This window comes from Aythya marila, assembly GCF_965140915.1.
Source record: "Aythya marila genome assembly, chromosome: 10".
Taxonomy (NCBI): domain Eukaryota; kingdom Metazoa; phylum Chordata; class Aves; order Anseriformes; family Anatidae; genus Aythya; species Aythya marila.
Window position 1 is genome coordinate 9,016,205 of NC_139051.1, and position 12,896 is coordinate 9,029,100.

Sequence of the window (12,896 nt, forward strand, 5' to 3'; positions counted from 1 at the left end):
TTGTTCAAAAATAATAGGTAAATTAATCATCATTTCCCCACAGAGATTGCAACTTTTAAAGTCTGTTCTCCAGTTTCACAGGGTGGTATTGCTGGGCAATATCAACATTTTGCTGCTCACAAAACTTGAAGAAAGCAGAGCATAAGCAGTCTCTTTATCAGTTTAAAGCAAACCTAATCTTTATGATCACGGCTGTGGTCTAAATCTATTAGAAATGTTCGAATTCAGTGTCCTTGGTGTCACTGTGAGATGACCTGAATAGTGAGCAATAAACTTCTGTATTATGTTTCCCATTTGAAGGTATGTGCTCAGAAAGTGAAACGATCAGACAATGTCTTATTTTTAAGCCAACAAAGAGTCTATATAAAATGACAGAGGCATTTTTAGGAAAAGAAAGCAAATAATGTTTTTCTAGTTAGCAGGTGACAGTGTGTCCCAAGATAACACAAGCTTAAGGGGCAGAAACAAGTGTGATTATTAAAGGCTACTGGGTTCGCACTTCAAACAAATTGAATTCTTTCATAGTCTGAAGGGCTATGGAAATCTAGGAAAGAGTGTAGACTGTTGAAATAAAATTAGCATGTAAAGTGATTTGATATATGCAGGAATATAGCCACCAAGGTTGAATTTGAGAAGGAAATCTCATTACTCATCTTGTAAAAGAAGTAATTCTTAAATTCTCTATTGCTATCACTGACATAAAGGTTCTGCATATGAATACCAGGGTTTTTTTGTGATTGCCAAAGATACTAGATTATTGAATTGACAAAGATCAATTCTGTTCTCTCCTGCTTTTGTTTTGCAGGATAACTGATTTAGGAAATATTAAAAGAAGATTGTATTTATCAACGGTCCACAAGGAGTTGTCTGTAACCCCTCTGCATGCAAAAATTCCTCTACACGTGATCAAGCGCAAAATAGTAGGTACTTCAGGAACATTCCTTGAACTGTGGTTGAGCAGACTTTTTTAGCAGAAGGATTTCATTTAATTCTACAGCTCTGCTGAAATTACTGTTTGTTTTAGAATGCAGTTCCTGTTAATTCACAGTAAGTCTATGCCCCATCTACTGGATGGTATCAGAACCACTTCATACTTCTACTCTTCCACCCTTCTACCAGGAAGAGTTCGTTCTCATTTTCCAAGATTAATACTGATTGTGATGTGTTTATCTGTCACTTTAACTGTCTATTCAGCCTGTGTACAAGTTCTCTGTGTCTCTAATTCTTCTCTTTAGTGTTCCTGTTCACATGTACCTTCTCCTGTGGTGACCTTTTACATTTGCTGGAGCTGCAGCTTTCAACTGTAGCTGATGGCTACTTTCATGTACTTCAGGATTCTCCAGATTCCAGAATATATAAAACACTGTATATTTCAAACTGAAGAAGATAAAGCAATGGCCGTCACCTTCTCCCCTATGTTCTTCTATCCCATACCCAGCCCCAGCATATGATAATACCTGTCAAGACGGAAAACTTGAGAGGTTACCATATAACCTTCTAAAGACTCAAATCTCAAATACTGCTTTAGAAAATACTTTGAAGATGTGAATAATTAGATTTCAACTAGATAACAATTACTGCATTAAAGGGTTGTGGATTTGAGGCTAGACATGGGAGATAATATTTTACAGAAGCCTCTGAAGTTATGACTTATTTTAAGGTAGTTTAGCTGAAGGCTGCCATGGTAATTTTAGATTTCAGGAGTTTTCTACTTTCTGGAAAGATCTGATTTTAAAAAAAAAAAAAAATTAATATGCATCAGACCATACCCATGAAGTTGCCATTATTTCAGCATCCACTGAAATAAAATTATTTTTCTTCAGTATGATTTCAGTTAGTTGCTCTTGGTCTCAGGCTAGCAGAAATGTTTCAAGATTAAAGTATGCATTAATGTATATTAAATTAAATTCAATCAGAATATGAACTTCAGTTATGTATTTTAATTTAAATAATCAAAGATTCATCAGAGACCTAAATGCTCTGTTCAATTATAATGACAAAATATTTTAATAAACTTAACCCTTTACCCTTAAAATGCCCTAACTCTTAAAGAGTAGGTTTGTATTTCTTGGAGTATATGGATACAAAAGAATCTTTCTTTTTTAAGTGGTTATCTCTCTTTTTAGTTTGCAGCTTTTACTTAAAGAAAGGGGTATATTACTTTCAGTGACTAAGTAGGTCTTTTACAAGGCTATTATAGTTTAACTTATTTTATACCTTAGCTGATTAGCTATTCATTCTTTATTATAAAAATATTTATAAATCTGTATTATAAATCTTTATCTGTATTATAAAAATAATTATAAAAAAGCAATATGCAATGTTCAAATGGAAAAAAAAAAAAAAAAAAAGAGAGAATTTTAAGAACTACTGGAATAGTGCAGAAGAGTGTAAGACGCTGATGTTAGTGTTCTAACAGTGTTTCCTCAAACAAACAGAACAATTATCTGATGCGAATTAAAATACATATTTAAGTGAGATTGTCAGCAACCGAGTTAGTTGTCATTATTTAATTTGTTTTCCTGAAATGTCTTAAAGGAGTGGGTAACATTTATTATAAATGAGAAGTAATTTTAAGATCTTATAGTACACTGGGGTCTTGTCCATACTGGAAATTTGCCTGAGTGTATAATGGACACAAGCTTGGGAGAGGTCATTTCTTACAAATCCCCCCCAAAAAAATAAAAAAAAATCTCCACGTACAAGTATAACCTTTGGAGCATTTAAGCACTTAAGAGCATAAGTAACTTACAAAGTAATGTTGACTATTTTTTTCCAGAATACCTTCAATAAATACATTTTCTTACAAGTTGCTTACTTTGAAATAGCTGCAAAACATATTATGGATATGCTAGGGAACTGAGTTCACTTGGACTGGCAGTCAGTAGGTCATATGTAGTGATTTGTTCATATAAAAAATAGTCATAAAAGCAAATACAGAAATACCTTTTTTAATATCAAAATATTATGCATTATGGATCACAGCCTGTGAAATCTAATACTCTGCAGAGGCTTCATTTATTGATAACTATACACTCTTCTGCAATGATTAGTGTTTGGGTTTTATTAAAGAATATCGTTTTCTTTTTCTAGTGGTGCAATATGTGTATTGACTTGGTAGCATTCACCAGTGAAATATTCAGAGGAGCTGTCTTCCAGTCTTTGGATGGAATTATTATTTCAGCTAACTGTAAGCTGAGAAAGATCTTCACTTTAAAATCCAAGCCTCAAGATACAGCCGAGGAAGATGGTGTGTTATAATTACTTTGTAGACTTAATCATAACTGTTCATATTATAAAATCAAAAGCTTCTTGGTCATCAGAATTGCAGTTTGAAAGATTACACGATATTGTGAAAATTAAAGTGACAGTGCAGCATATTAAATCTGTTGGATTTCAGGTGACAAATAAATGTGTACTCATCTGCTTAAGCATTGAATACATTAAAAGTATTTTATTGAAGAAATTCTGGTAAGTTTTATCAAGTAGACAACTTGTTTTAATTATGGTTTCTTACACTGATAGAAGGCTTTGGCCAAGAAGAGGGTATCTGAAAAGAGAGAGCATTTGACTGGTACTTATTTTCTTTGTTTTGGAGTTTAGGAGCAGATGGAGGATTTCTTTTTAAATAATTCTAAACAAAACTTTAACAAAACAATATTGTATGAAGCTATCATAAATACCTCTCTGTGATCTCTAGTCCGTTTATCCTATGGTGTCCTTTTTTATGGGGAAAGTAATTTTGGTGGTGGATTGAAAAATTAGAGATTATAATAGAGCAGGATATTGGTCAAAGCCTACCCATCACCAAACCAGGATCAAAATCCTGAATCATTATTTTCTAAGGGAGAGAACTTCATTCCTCACTGGTATTTACAGTAATAGAGGAGGAACTGAAAAAGCACAACTGACACTTTCTTATTTAGAAGAAGCCTAGATCAAATTCAGCTTCAATATCATTCAGATTTTCATTTTTTGGCTTTCAGAGGACACACCAGAAAGAAAGGGTTCTGTTTTCTGAAGGAGGGATGTTTAGCAGATGGGTAGCAGTATTGTAAGTGTAACAAAATTTATCTTCCATTTGGAAAACCTAAACCAATATGGGAGAGCAATCATTGTGATTCTTCTGGTGAGCTTGGAAAAAAAATATTAATTCACTAAGTGACTACAGAGAGAATCCAGTAAATTCTCAATGGAATGTGCAGTTAGAGACATCACTGGCTTTAATTTAATTCAATTCCATCAATGCATTATTTTCTGTCTTCCATTCTAAACAGTTTTTGAAATGCACATAAATGGTCTAAATGAGTTCCAAAATTCAAAAATGTGGTTAACATAATGAGTAGACAGATTTAATGAACTGTAGGCATGGTAAAAAACTGCACTTTTAATTACTGGATTATCAATTCTATGATTATTACACAGCTGGTGGGCATTAGTATTTTCTGTATGATTATGAATTTCCTTATCTAGGCAAGTTTTAAAATTAGGTTACAGCTCAAGGTTTTGGCTGCATTAAAATAGCTGTATACTTCATACCCAATTACAGAAAAACAATAGACATTTTTTGTTATTAATTAATTTTCAGTTAACGATCATGATTTGATAAACCTTTTTTCCTCTCAGATGACTGGGACTTGATCAGTTCAGCTCCATTTAGTGCAGTGACATCATAACTTTTAATGAGGGTCAAGTTCTTTGCTTAAACCTCCTCAGTGGTGGGAGTAGTGATTTCAAAGTGTAACGTGTTATTCTTCTGTAGTAGCTTATATACACTGTGTTTTGTATTCTTAAAATGATTGCAAATGGAAAGGAAAAACCACGTATACTAGGAAATTATTTCTAAATGAGATCATTGAGATGGAACAGGAAAGAAAATATCACCTTTGCCCTGTGATATTGAGGTGCATACACCTGCTATATACATAGATTCCAGTTTCCATATAATCCTAAAGTTACATTATGTGTTGTTTTTTCTAACAAAGTATTGTCTTAGTGTGGTAAATAAATAGTATACAGGCTTGGTGAAAAACAAGTAGCTAGCATTTATCTTGTTTAAATAAATGTGTCCACTGCTGAAATATGGCATGAGACAACTGAATTTTTGTTAGGTTCCTAATTCTTGATCCATTATTCATGTTTAGCTTTTGGTTTATATATTCCTCTTCTTATCCAAGGAAAATAGACTAACATTCATTAGCTCACTGTAGTCTAGTTTTCTAAAAATTGGTAAGAATTTACCTCAGGACTTCAGGAAGGGTTCTGACTCTGGAATCATTTCTTCATAGAAAATAACTTCCATAAACTCAGTTTATATTGGTTATCAAAGGGAAAGCAGAGTCAATCAGATCATGTTCTACTAGTGCCTGCTGTCAGGAGAACAAATAGGTCAACAGCTTTTTGGTTTAGTGTAAAAGAAGTGTAATGGTATCCAAAGTTTGGAATTAAAACTTGTCAAAATCTTTATTTGCATATATGGCACTTTGCTATTTACCACTTCCATCCCACTGATACCAGTGCCATTTTCAGATGATCACTTTGTCTTGAAATCAGTATAGCAGTATTAGAATTAAAGTGTAATTGTAATCAAATATTAGCAAAATGTATTTTATCCTTATGTTTCACTTGTTCACTTGCCAAATCAAACAATTGGTTTTACTTTGACTATTCCATACATTAATATGGAATTTTTTAGTTTAAATTTATTCAGAATTTTTGGCCTAAAAACAAACAAACAAAAAATCTTAAAAAATAACATGTATTGTCTCAAAATTAACAATTATAGTAAAGTTTTCAAATTACTGTCATCTACTAAATTGTTATGATATTTGTAATCTAATAAACTAATAGTGTAAATCCAATTTAATTTCATTGAGTGATCTGTGGATGAAGTAAAGCCCATGTTTTTTGATTCTAGGTATGTGCTTTGTTCCATTTACACCATATGAGACCATAAATGTTATTCCTCGAACCTGCCAGCTAAATACAGATGTGCCGCAAGTTACACAATTGCTGAACTTGACTAAAATTCACAAGCCAGAAATAAAATGCAAGAGTTATCCAGTAACAATGCAAGAAACAGGTATTCTAATGTACTAAAATGCTGTGAATATGATCAAATACAAATAACATACAAATAACTGTTGTTTTTTTTGCAAAAGTGCATGTTAAAATTTTCCAGTGTCTTAAAATACATCACAACCCTTGTACAACTGTAATAGCATGAGCACACAGACACATGTTTATTCTATAGTTTCAGAGATGTGTGTGCAACCTGAACAGTTCTTACTCAAGCGTGGGATTTATAATAACAATAATTATGAGGTATGTCTTTCAAATGTACATTAAAGTGAGGCTGTTCAGTTTTTACACTTCTTTGAAAAGTACGTTTATACGTGTTTGTTTACAGTAACAAAACTCATATAAGAATATGACCAAGAATATTCTCCGCTATTCTGAAATGAATAGGAAGGGTTTTAGATTTTTGCCTCGAATAAGACCATTGATGTATTTACTTATTTAAATTAGATTCAGCTTTTTTTTATATGCAAGTACCATTATTGTGATACTAAAGGGCAAATAATATTTTAAAGTGTTATTGCCCTACAAGTAGTCATGCCAAAATTGTGTTGTGAAGTTCAATTACAAGTTTGCTTTTTAAATAGCAAAAGAAACTGGAATTCAGCCACTTGGTGACAGCACTCAAAAATCATACATTTTTGGTTAGGTTGTCAAAACAAGAGGGACTGTAAAACTTAAATAAGTACAATAGTGTGAGTGATATATTTAAACAAAAAAAAATGTTTGTTTGAAACAAGTCTCCTAGTTAAACCTCAAGTTTTGTCATCCAGACTATGAAGATACATATAGCTTATATAGAAATATGGTAACGTAATTAACCATAACATCCCTGGCCTGCATGAAAATGAAATGTTTTCAGCTTAAAGTTTAATCTTTATTTTTAATCTCATGTTATGTACATAGCATATGTTCTACCAGACATGCATTTCAAAGTTCCGAAGTCAGGCCTCCTTGATAATGGAAGCTTTGGTATGTTTAAATACATTTCAATTGGAAAATGTTCTTTTTAGCCACTAAACTTCTCATTTATTTGATAATCAAAAGCCCAAATTATTTTTAGTCTCATCCACTTTTAATTACACATATTATTTCATTATGCCATCAACACACTGTTATGTGTTGATGTAGGTAATTAATTGCAGTCAATTAATGTGTTCATAAACAGAGATTTTCATGCAAATCAGCTTTTATAATTGGAGCTAACAACATCCCAAGGTAGTCAGCAAATTAAAGAAATTGATGTTGGGTCATCTAATCTTGTGAAATGGCAGCTGTTAGGAGGAAACAAATGTCACATCAGGAACAAAGGAAAAAGCTAATGGAAGAAAGTGCCTTCTTTTGTGCTTATTAGTACAGTAAATTACAATGTTTGGTTGCTAATGCATGATCTTTTTTTCATTTCATTGATGACAATGGAAATAAAGCTTATCTTAAATGAAGACTAAACAATTCTATGAAAAATGCTTAAGACAATGTACAAAATGTTGTTTCTACTTTTTTTTCTATCCAATTCTCAAAAGTGATAGCAATTTAACACTCAAGTTATAGCAAGAAAAAAAAAATGCATACGCTATAAATTTTAATTATAAATTAATGTGAAGGTACCCTTATTTTTTATTAGCTCTGATAAGGAGAATTCACTGACAATCATGAAGAATCAAGAAGAAAAGGAAAAAAAAAAAAAAAGATTATTACATGCAGTTCTGGCACCCTGGTGATAAAATTATCTTCATACATAACTATTTTACTGTCCATACCTTTTAAATTTTACTCTAAACATTCACCTGCATTTCATGACTACCTTTTGTTTTTGTGGCAGACCATTTGGCATTTTCGGTGTTTGAAAATAATTACAAAAGTATATTTAGAAGTATATCTAGATTTTAAACAGTAAAAAATGCAATGAAAGTGCTAGAACATTTTAACAGGACTAGTGCACCTTTTCAGTATTAGAATTCGGCCCTGGTAATGCAATAGATTCATTAATTTCAAAAACAAAACTCCATGGAAATACTTCTTGTGTACTAGGTGAGCTGTGTGTGATACATTGAGAGTATTGCCTCCGTTCTATTTCTTATTTATTATTTTTTTTGTTTAGTTATTTATTAATTAGAGCTGTTTTTTCTTCCTCTCACAAGTAAGGTTTTCATTGAAGTTCTGCAGAAATCATGCCAAAAAAAAAAAAAAAAAAAAAAAAAGGTTTATTAATAGCCCCTTTTTAAATAAATCTTTAAAGCAAGGAGATTAGAAATATGTCTATATAATAGACCAACATTTTCTTGCCTGTATATTGACACACTTTTATAAAATGTGTGTTTGCTTTGAGTAAAAAGATAGTGAACTTTGACTACATATTTCTAGGGATTGTGCTATAAAGGAACATAATTTTTGTGTATGTGTAGTGTTCATAATTCTTTCATTTCAGTCGATTTTTAAAGGTATTAATATTTATTCTTTATAAGTACTGTAATATATTTTTGAAACTACTATTTTTCTTTACTTAGGACGCTTGATTAATAGGGGAAAAAGCAATATACGCAGCAATAAAACTCAAGACGTATCACATATTGCATTTGGATCAAAGATCCTTGGACCACCTCCATCTTCAAACAGAAGAGTCAGTACAAGGGTATCTGGAGAGGTAAGAAGGCTTAAATTACAATGAAACCACTGCCTTTTCTATAAAGGAAGAGATTGGCAAACAAACAGGAGAGTCATACTAAAAGTTTATTTCAGAACTGGTAAGAAGCTGCATCTAGAGTACTGTGTTCAGTTGTGAGCCTTGAATACAAGAGAGGCACTGTAACATCCAGTGGAGGGCAAAAAAAAATGCTTAAGTGGCTACAGCACGTGGCATGGGAAGAGAAGCTGAAGGAGCTGGGTTTGTGCAGCCTGCAGAAGAGCAAGCTAAGGGAGAGTCTAGTTTTCACTAGTTGTTCTCAACCAATTCAACTGAAATTCTAAGGTGGAAAGCAAAATTCCTTTCTCCAAAGAAGAAAGGGCTTCTTCCGAGGTCTAGAACATCCAGAAGTCTCACTGTCTTTTTATCCAGATAGTAAATTTAGATTTTTTTTTCCTTACTTTGCTTTGCTTTGTTTTCCTTTCATTCAGTGGAAAAAAAAATCTGCCTGTTAGTAGACTGTAAAGATTGAAGATACCACACAAAACTGTACCTACCATAAAGTTTCCTTAAAATATGATGATTATTTTTTTTTTTAAAAAGGAACATTTATTCCAAAATAAACTTAGTTCAAAATCTGTGTTTAGCTTTGAGTAGTTTGAAAGAGTTGTATCTTTATCTTTCATTAAGAAAAGTATTATCTTTCAAGGTAACAAAGACTGTGGGTAGCAAAAGTACTAGATCATGCCAACTTCAAAGTTCAGGAAAAGGAACTGAATCCCTACAAGACACCGAGAGATTGGAGCTGTCGTTCTCACCATGCAATGATTCTTTAGATCAAGGAGGCAAGAGAAATACTCACCGAACAGCTAAAGATGTACATCAGAATGGTAAGAGTGTAAAGTGAAGCATATATAGAGTTCACAAACTGCCAAAATTATTGCACAATTCTGAATTTGAATGTAAAATGTAATTCTCAGTTTTTCTCATCCTTTATCTACCTTGTTATTTACTGAAGACATTTATGTTAAATAACGGCTTGTTCTCCTGCATGAGCATGAAAAAAATGCTCATTCTCTCTGTATTTAAGTATTTTAAGTATTTGAGCCAGGGACCACCACCTGCTTGCAGTAGCTACAGGGTATAAACATATTCCTCTTACCCTCATGATATGTATATATTTTGTTTTGATTACTTTGTAGGTTTTGCAAGCCTTTTTTTTTTTTTTTAAATAATTTCTATAGTATGTCTACCTTGTGTACATAGTCAGTGTTAAATTTTGACTTTCTTGTATCTGTCATTATTCCTGCTGCCCCACAAGATTCCCATTCTTTCTGGAAGATGTTTGTATACCAGAACAATTCTTTGTATGCTGTTCTTCCATGCCTCTTGTGAGAAAAACATACAGTATGAGCGTTCACAGGTATTTAATGTGTCTGGATTACATTTCAGACTCTGCAATTCAGACTCAGAAGATGTCTGAGAATGCTGAGAATGGAAGAGCAGATTTTCAGCTCCCCTTACCACAAGATCTATCACCAGACAAGAACAATCATGGAAGATTATGTATAAAAAATGCAGCCCAAAACACATGGGAAATAACCAGTGGTGTGGTGCTAATTTTATGTTATTTTACATCTCAGTTCTGTGTGGGGTAGGGGACTATTTGTTGTAAATTTCAAAGGACTCAGAAGAAGTTCATATAAAATATAAATGTATGTGCTGCAGGGATTATGGAAATCAAACACCCTGCAACAGAATTGCTTTTGAGCATTGATAAAGATTTGTAGGATTAAGCAAAGTACCAGAGCAGTGAATGAATAAAAAAGAAAAAACTCCATGCTCTCATGATTAAAGGGAAAGAACTAAAAATAATTTATTCTTTAAATCATTATTAAATTTAACACTAAAGATTCCAAACATCGAATGTATGAGAAGAGGCAAGTATTCAGGCATGGATATCTATTATGATATCCATGTAATATCAGGGTGTTTTTTTTGTTTTGTTTTTGAAGATCAGTGGTGAATTTTCTTTATTTTTTTCTTATTATTTCTGGATTAATATGTTTTGAAGAATTTCCCATAGGCAACCTGTTCATCAAGGAAAGTCTGCTATGCTCAGTTATGAACTTCCTCCAAGGATGGCAGTGGAAAAACTTAATCTCAAAGAATGATAAGCATGATTTGTGGAAAAGTTCACAGGGAAGGGGGGGAAATTCAAAAGCAGAAAAATCAAACAAAAAATGAGGAACATAATAATTTTAAATAAAATTACACCATGCAACATATGCATAAAATATACTGACATTTTCAGATGAGAGAACTCCTACTCCTTCTTAGCAACCATTTAACATTTGAATTCATATTTTAAGTACCTTTCTAATAAAAGCAAAGAAAAAGTATTTTCTGTGACGACTTCTCTCATAGCATCTGTTTATGCACATTGTCAGAACTGTAAGACATAAACCTTAGGACTGATGTTCTTTCTAGTCTGGAAACTCCAAAAACTTGATCTGGTCCCACAGGCTTGGTTTGGTGGCAGTGACTCTGCTAAAAGCATCATCCTGACATTTCTGACAATGTATTAATGTACACACCTATGGCAAGTTGTTGGCACAAAACCACTTTCCTAAGCAAGTGCAAAACTTAAATATTTTCTGGCTCCCCTTTTATATTGTAGTTGAAACAAGTTGTATCAACAAGAATCTGTCATACAACATTCTTTTCTTATAAGCAGGAATTTAGTATTCTTGAGCCCTGTGCAGCCATCATCATCTTGGGACAGCACTGTAATTGTTGTGCCATTAGCTCGAGCAAATATTAACTTAAATTTCGTGGGAGAAGGGGAGCTTTCATAAGTGCTTTTCTTATTACTTTAGAGGTTGTTCACTGCTATTCATAATACCTTCTGGATTTATCACTGAGCTGAAATCAACATAACTTCTGTAGCAGGTGCACAGCATAGCACCTTTAGAAAGGTAAATTATTTTTAAGCAAGGGAAAAACTAAAATGAGGGAGTATTGTTTATAGTTTGCCAATCTTATTTATGCAATGTTTAAACCTTCATTAAAATGTTAGGCTGCGATTGGAAGCTTTACCATAAGTCTGACTGTGTAGAAGAACTAATGAGATGTTTAGGTGATCATTCTTGCATTTATCTTGTTTGCTGCAATGTTGTGATTACATAGTAATTTACATATTTTGCTAAGAAGATACTCTAAATTGTTCATTACAATTGACATGGAAATGCTGAGTTAAAAAGAAATTCCAGTATAGTTTGTGGCTGAGAGATAATAGGATTTGGTTTGGTCCAAAACACTCCATATCTTTCACTTGTAGACTATTAACAAAATGGTACACTGATTACAGGTTACAGAAGTTGCTGAACTCCAAAGCTAGTGTAAAACTTCATTTGACAGACTTGCAGACTTAATGTTTTCTCTTATTGTTTCAGTTTTATTTGCATATGACCTCTTAGATGTAATTGCAATTACCCGGATAATGTCAGATGAGTGACACAATCTTGCATGATCAAAGAGAGGAGAATGCTGCTGTAGTATGCTCCTTTGAAAAACTTGTAGTTATTGATCAAAACAAAAGGTCGTTGGGCTTACACAAACAAAGGGTAGTTCTTAAAAGGTTTGAATAGTGTCACTCATTTCTTGACATTTAAAAAAAAAAAAAAGTCCAAAATATTTGTGAAATAAATTGCATTACTTACATGTTCATCTTGCAATTCTTACAGCCTCTTTCAGCCTCTTACAGCTTAAAAATAAGATGAGATGTCTGTATATTTACAAAATACACCTTTCTACATATAATTGGCAATGGTATACTAGATTACTTTAAACTAGCAGGACTATCTAATATAAAAAGATTACATTAAGAGCCTTGAGGCTTCTGACTAAAGATTGTCTTCCTTTAGAGACTGAAAAATAGTGTCCTCTGGAACAAGTAGGTGCAAGCCATGAATGTACAAGATATAAGTCCCTCCTTTCCACCTAGTTCCTACTACAAACTACTGTTCAGTAGTTTCACTAGCTACTTTCAGTGAACCGGGAGAATCAGAGCAACACAATAAGACAGCTGTTTTCTGCTGGCATTCTCATTCTTCTCTTCCTTTTGCTTTCATATATGGTAGTTCAGATTTTTTTTATTTTTTTTTTCTCAAAGCTGCTTCATGTGCCCAGAGTG

The 12,896-nt window shown here is 32.8% G+C and overlaps 1 protein-coding gene across 3 annotated transcripts in view; it reads left to right on the plus strand.

Annotated features, from left to right (window-relative positions):
- CFAP20DC (CFAP20 domain containing) overlaps positions 1-12,896 on the plus strand; it is a 67,430-nt gene that overhangs the window by 16,826 nt on the left and 37,708 nt on the right. For 2 of the 3 annotated variants that reach the window (XM_082768567.1, XM_082768566.1), the window contains 6 exons: positions 806-920; positions 3,094-3,250; positions 5,918-6,082; positions 8,586-8,722; positions 9,411-9,591; positions 10,154-10,309. In XM_082768567.1, coding sequence (XP_082624693.1) covers positions 806-920; positions 3,094-3,250; positions 5,918-6,082; positions 8,586-8,722; positions 9,411-9,591; positions 10,154-10,309 — 911 coding nt within the window. The remainder of the gene's footprint in view (positions 1-805; positions 921-3,093; positions 3,251-5,917; positions 6,083-8,585; positions 8,723-9,410; positions 9,592-10,153; positions 10,310-12,896) is intronic. The other variant, XM_082768568.1, reaches the window with a different exon arrangement.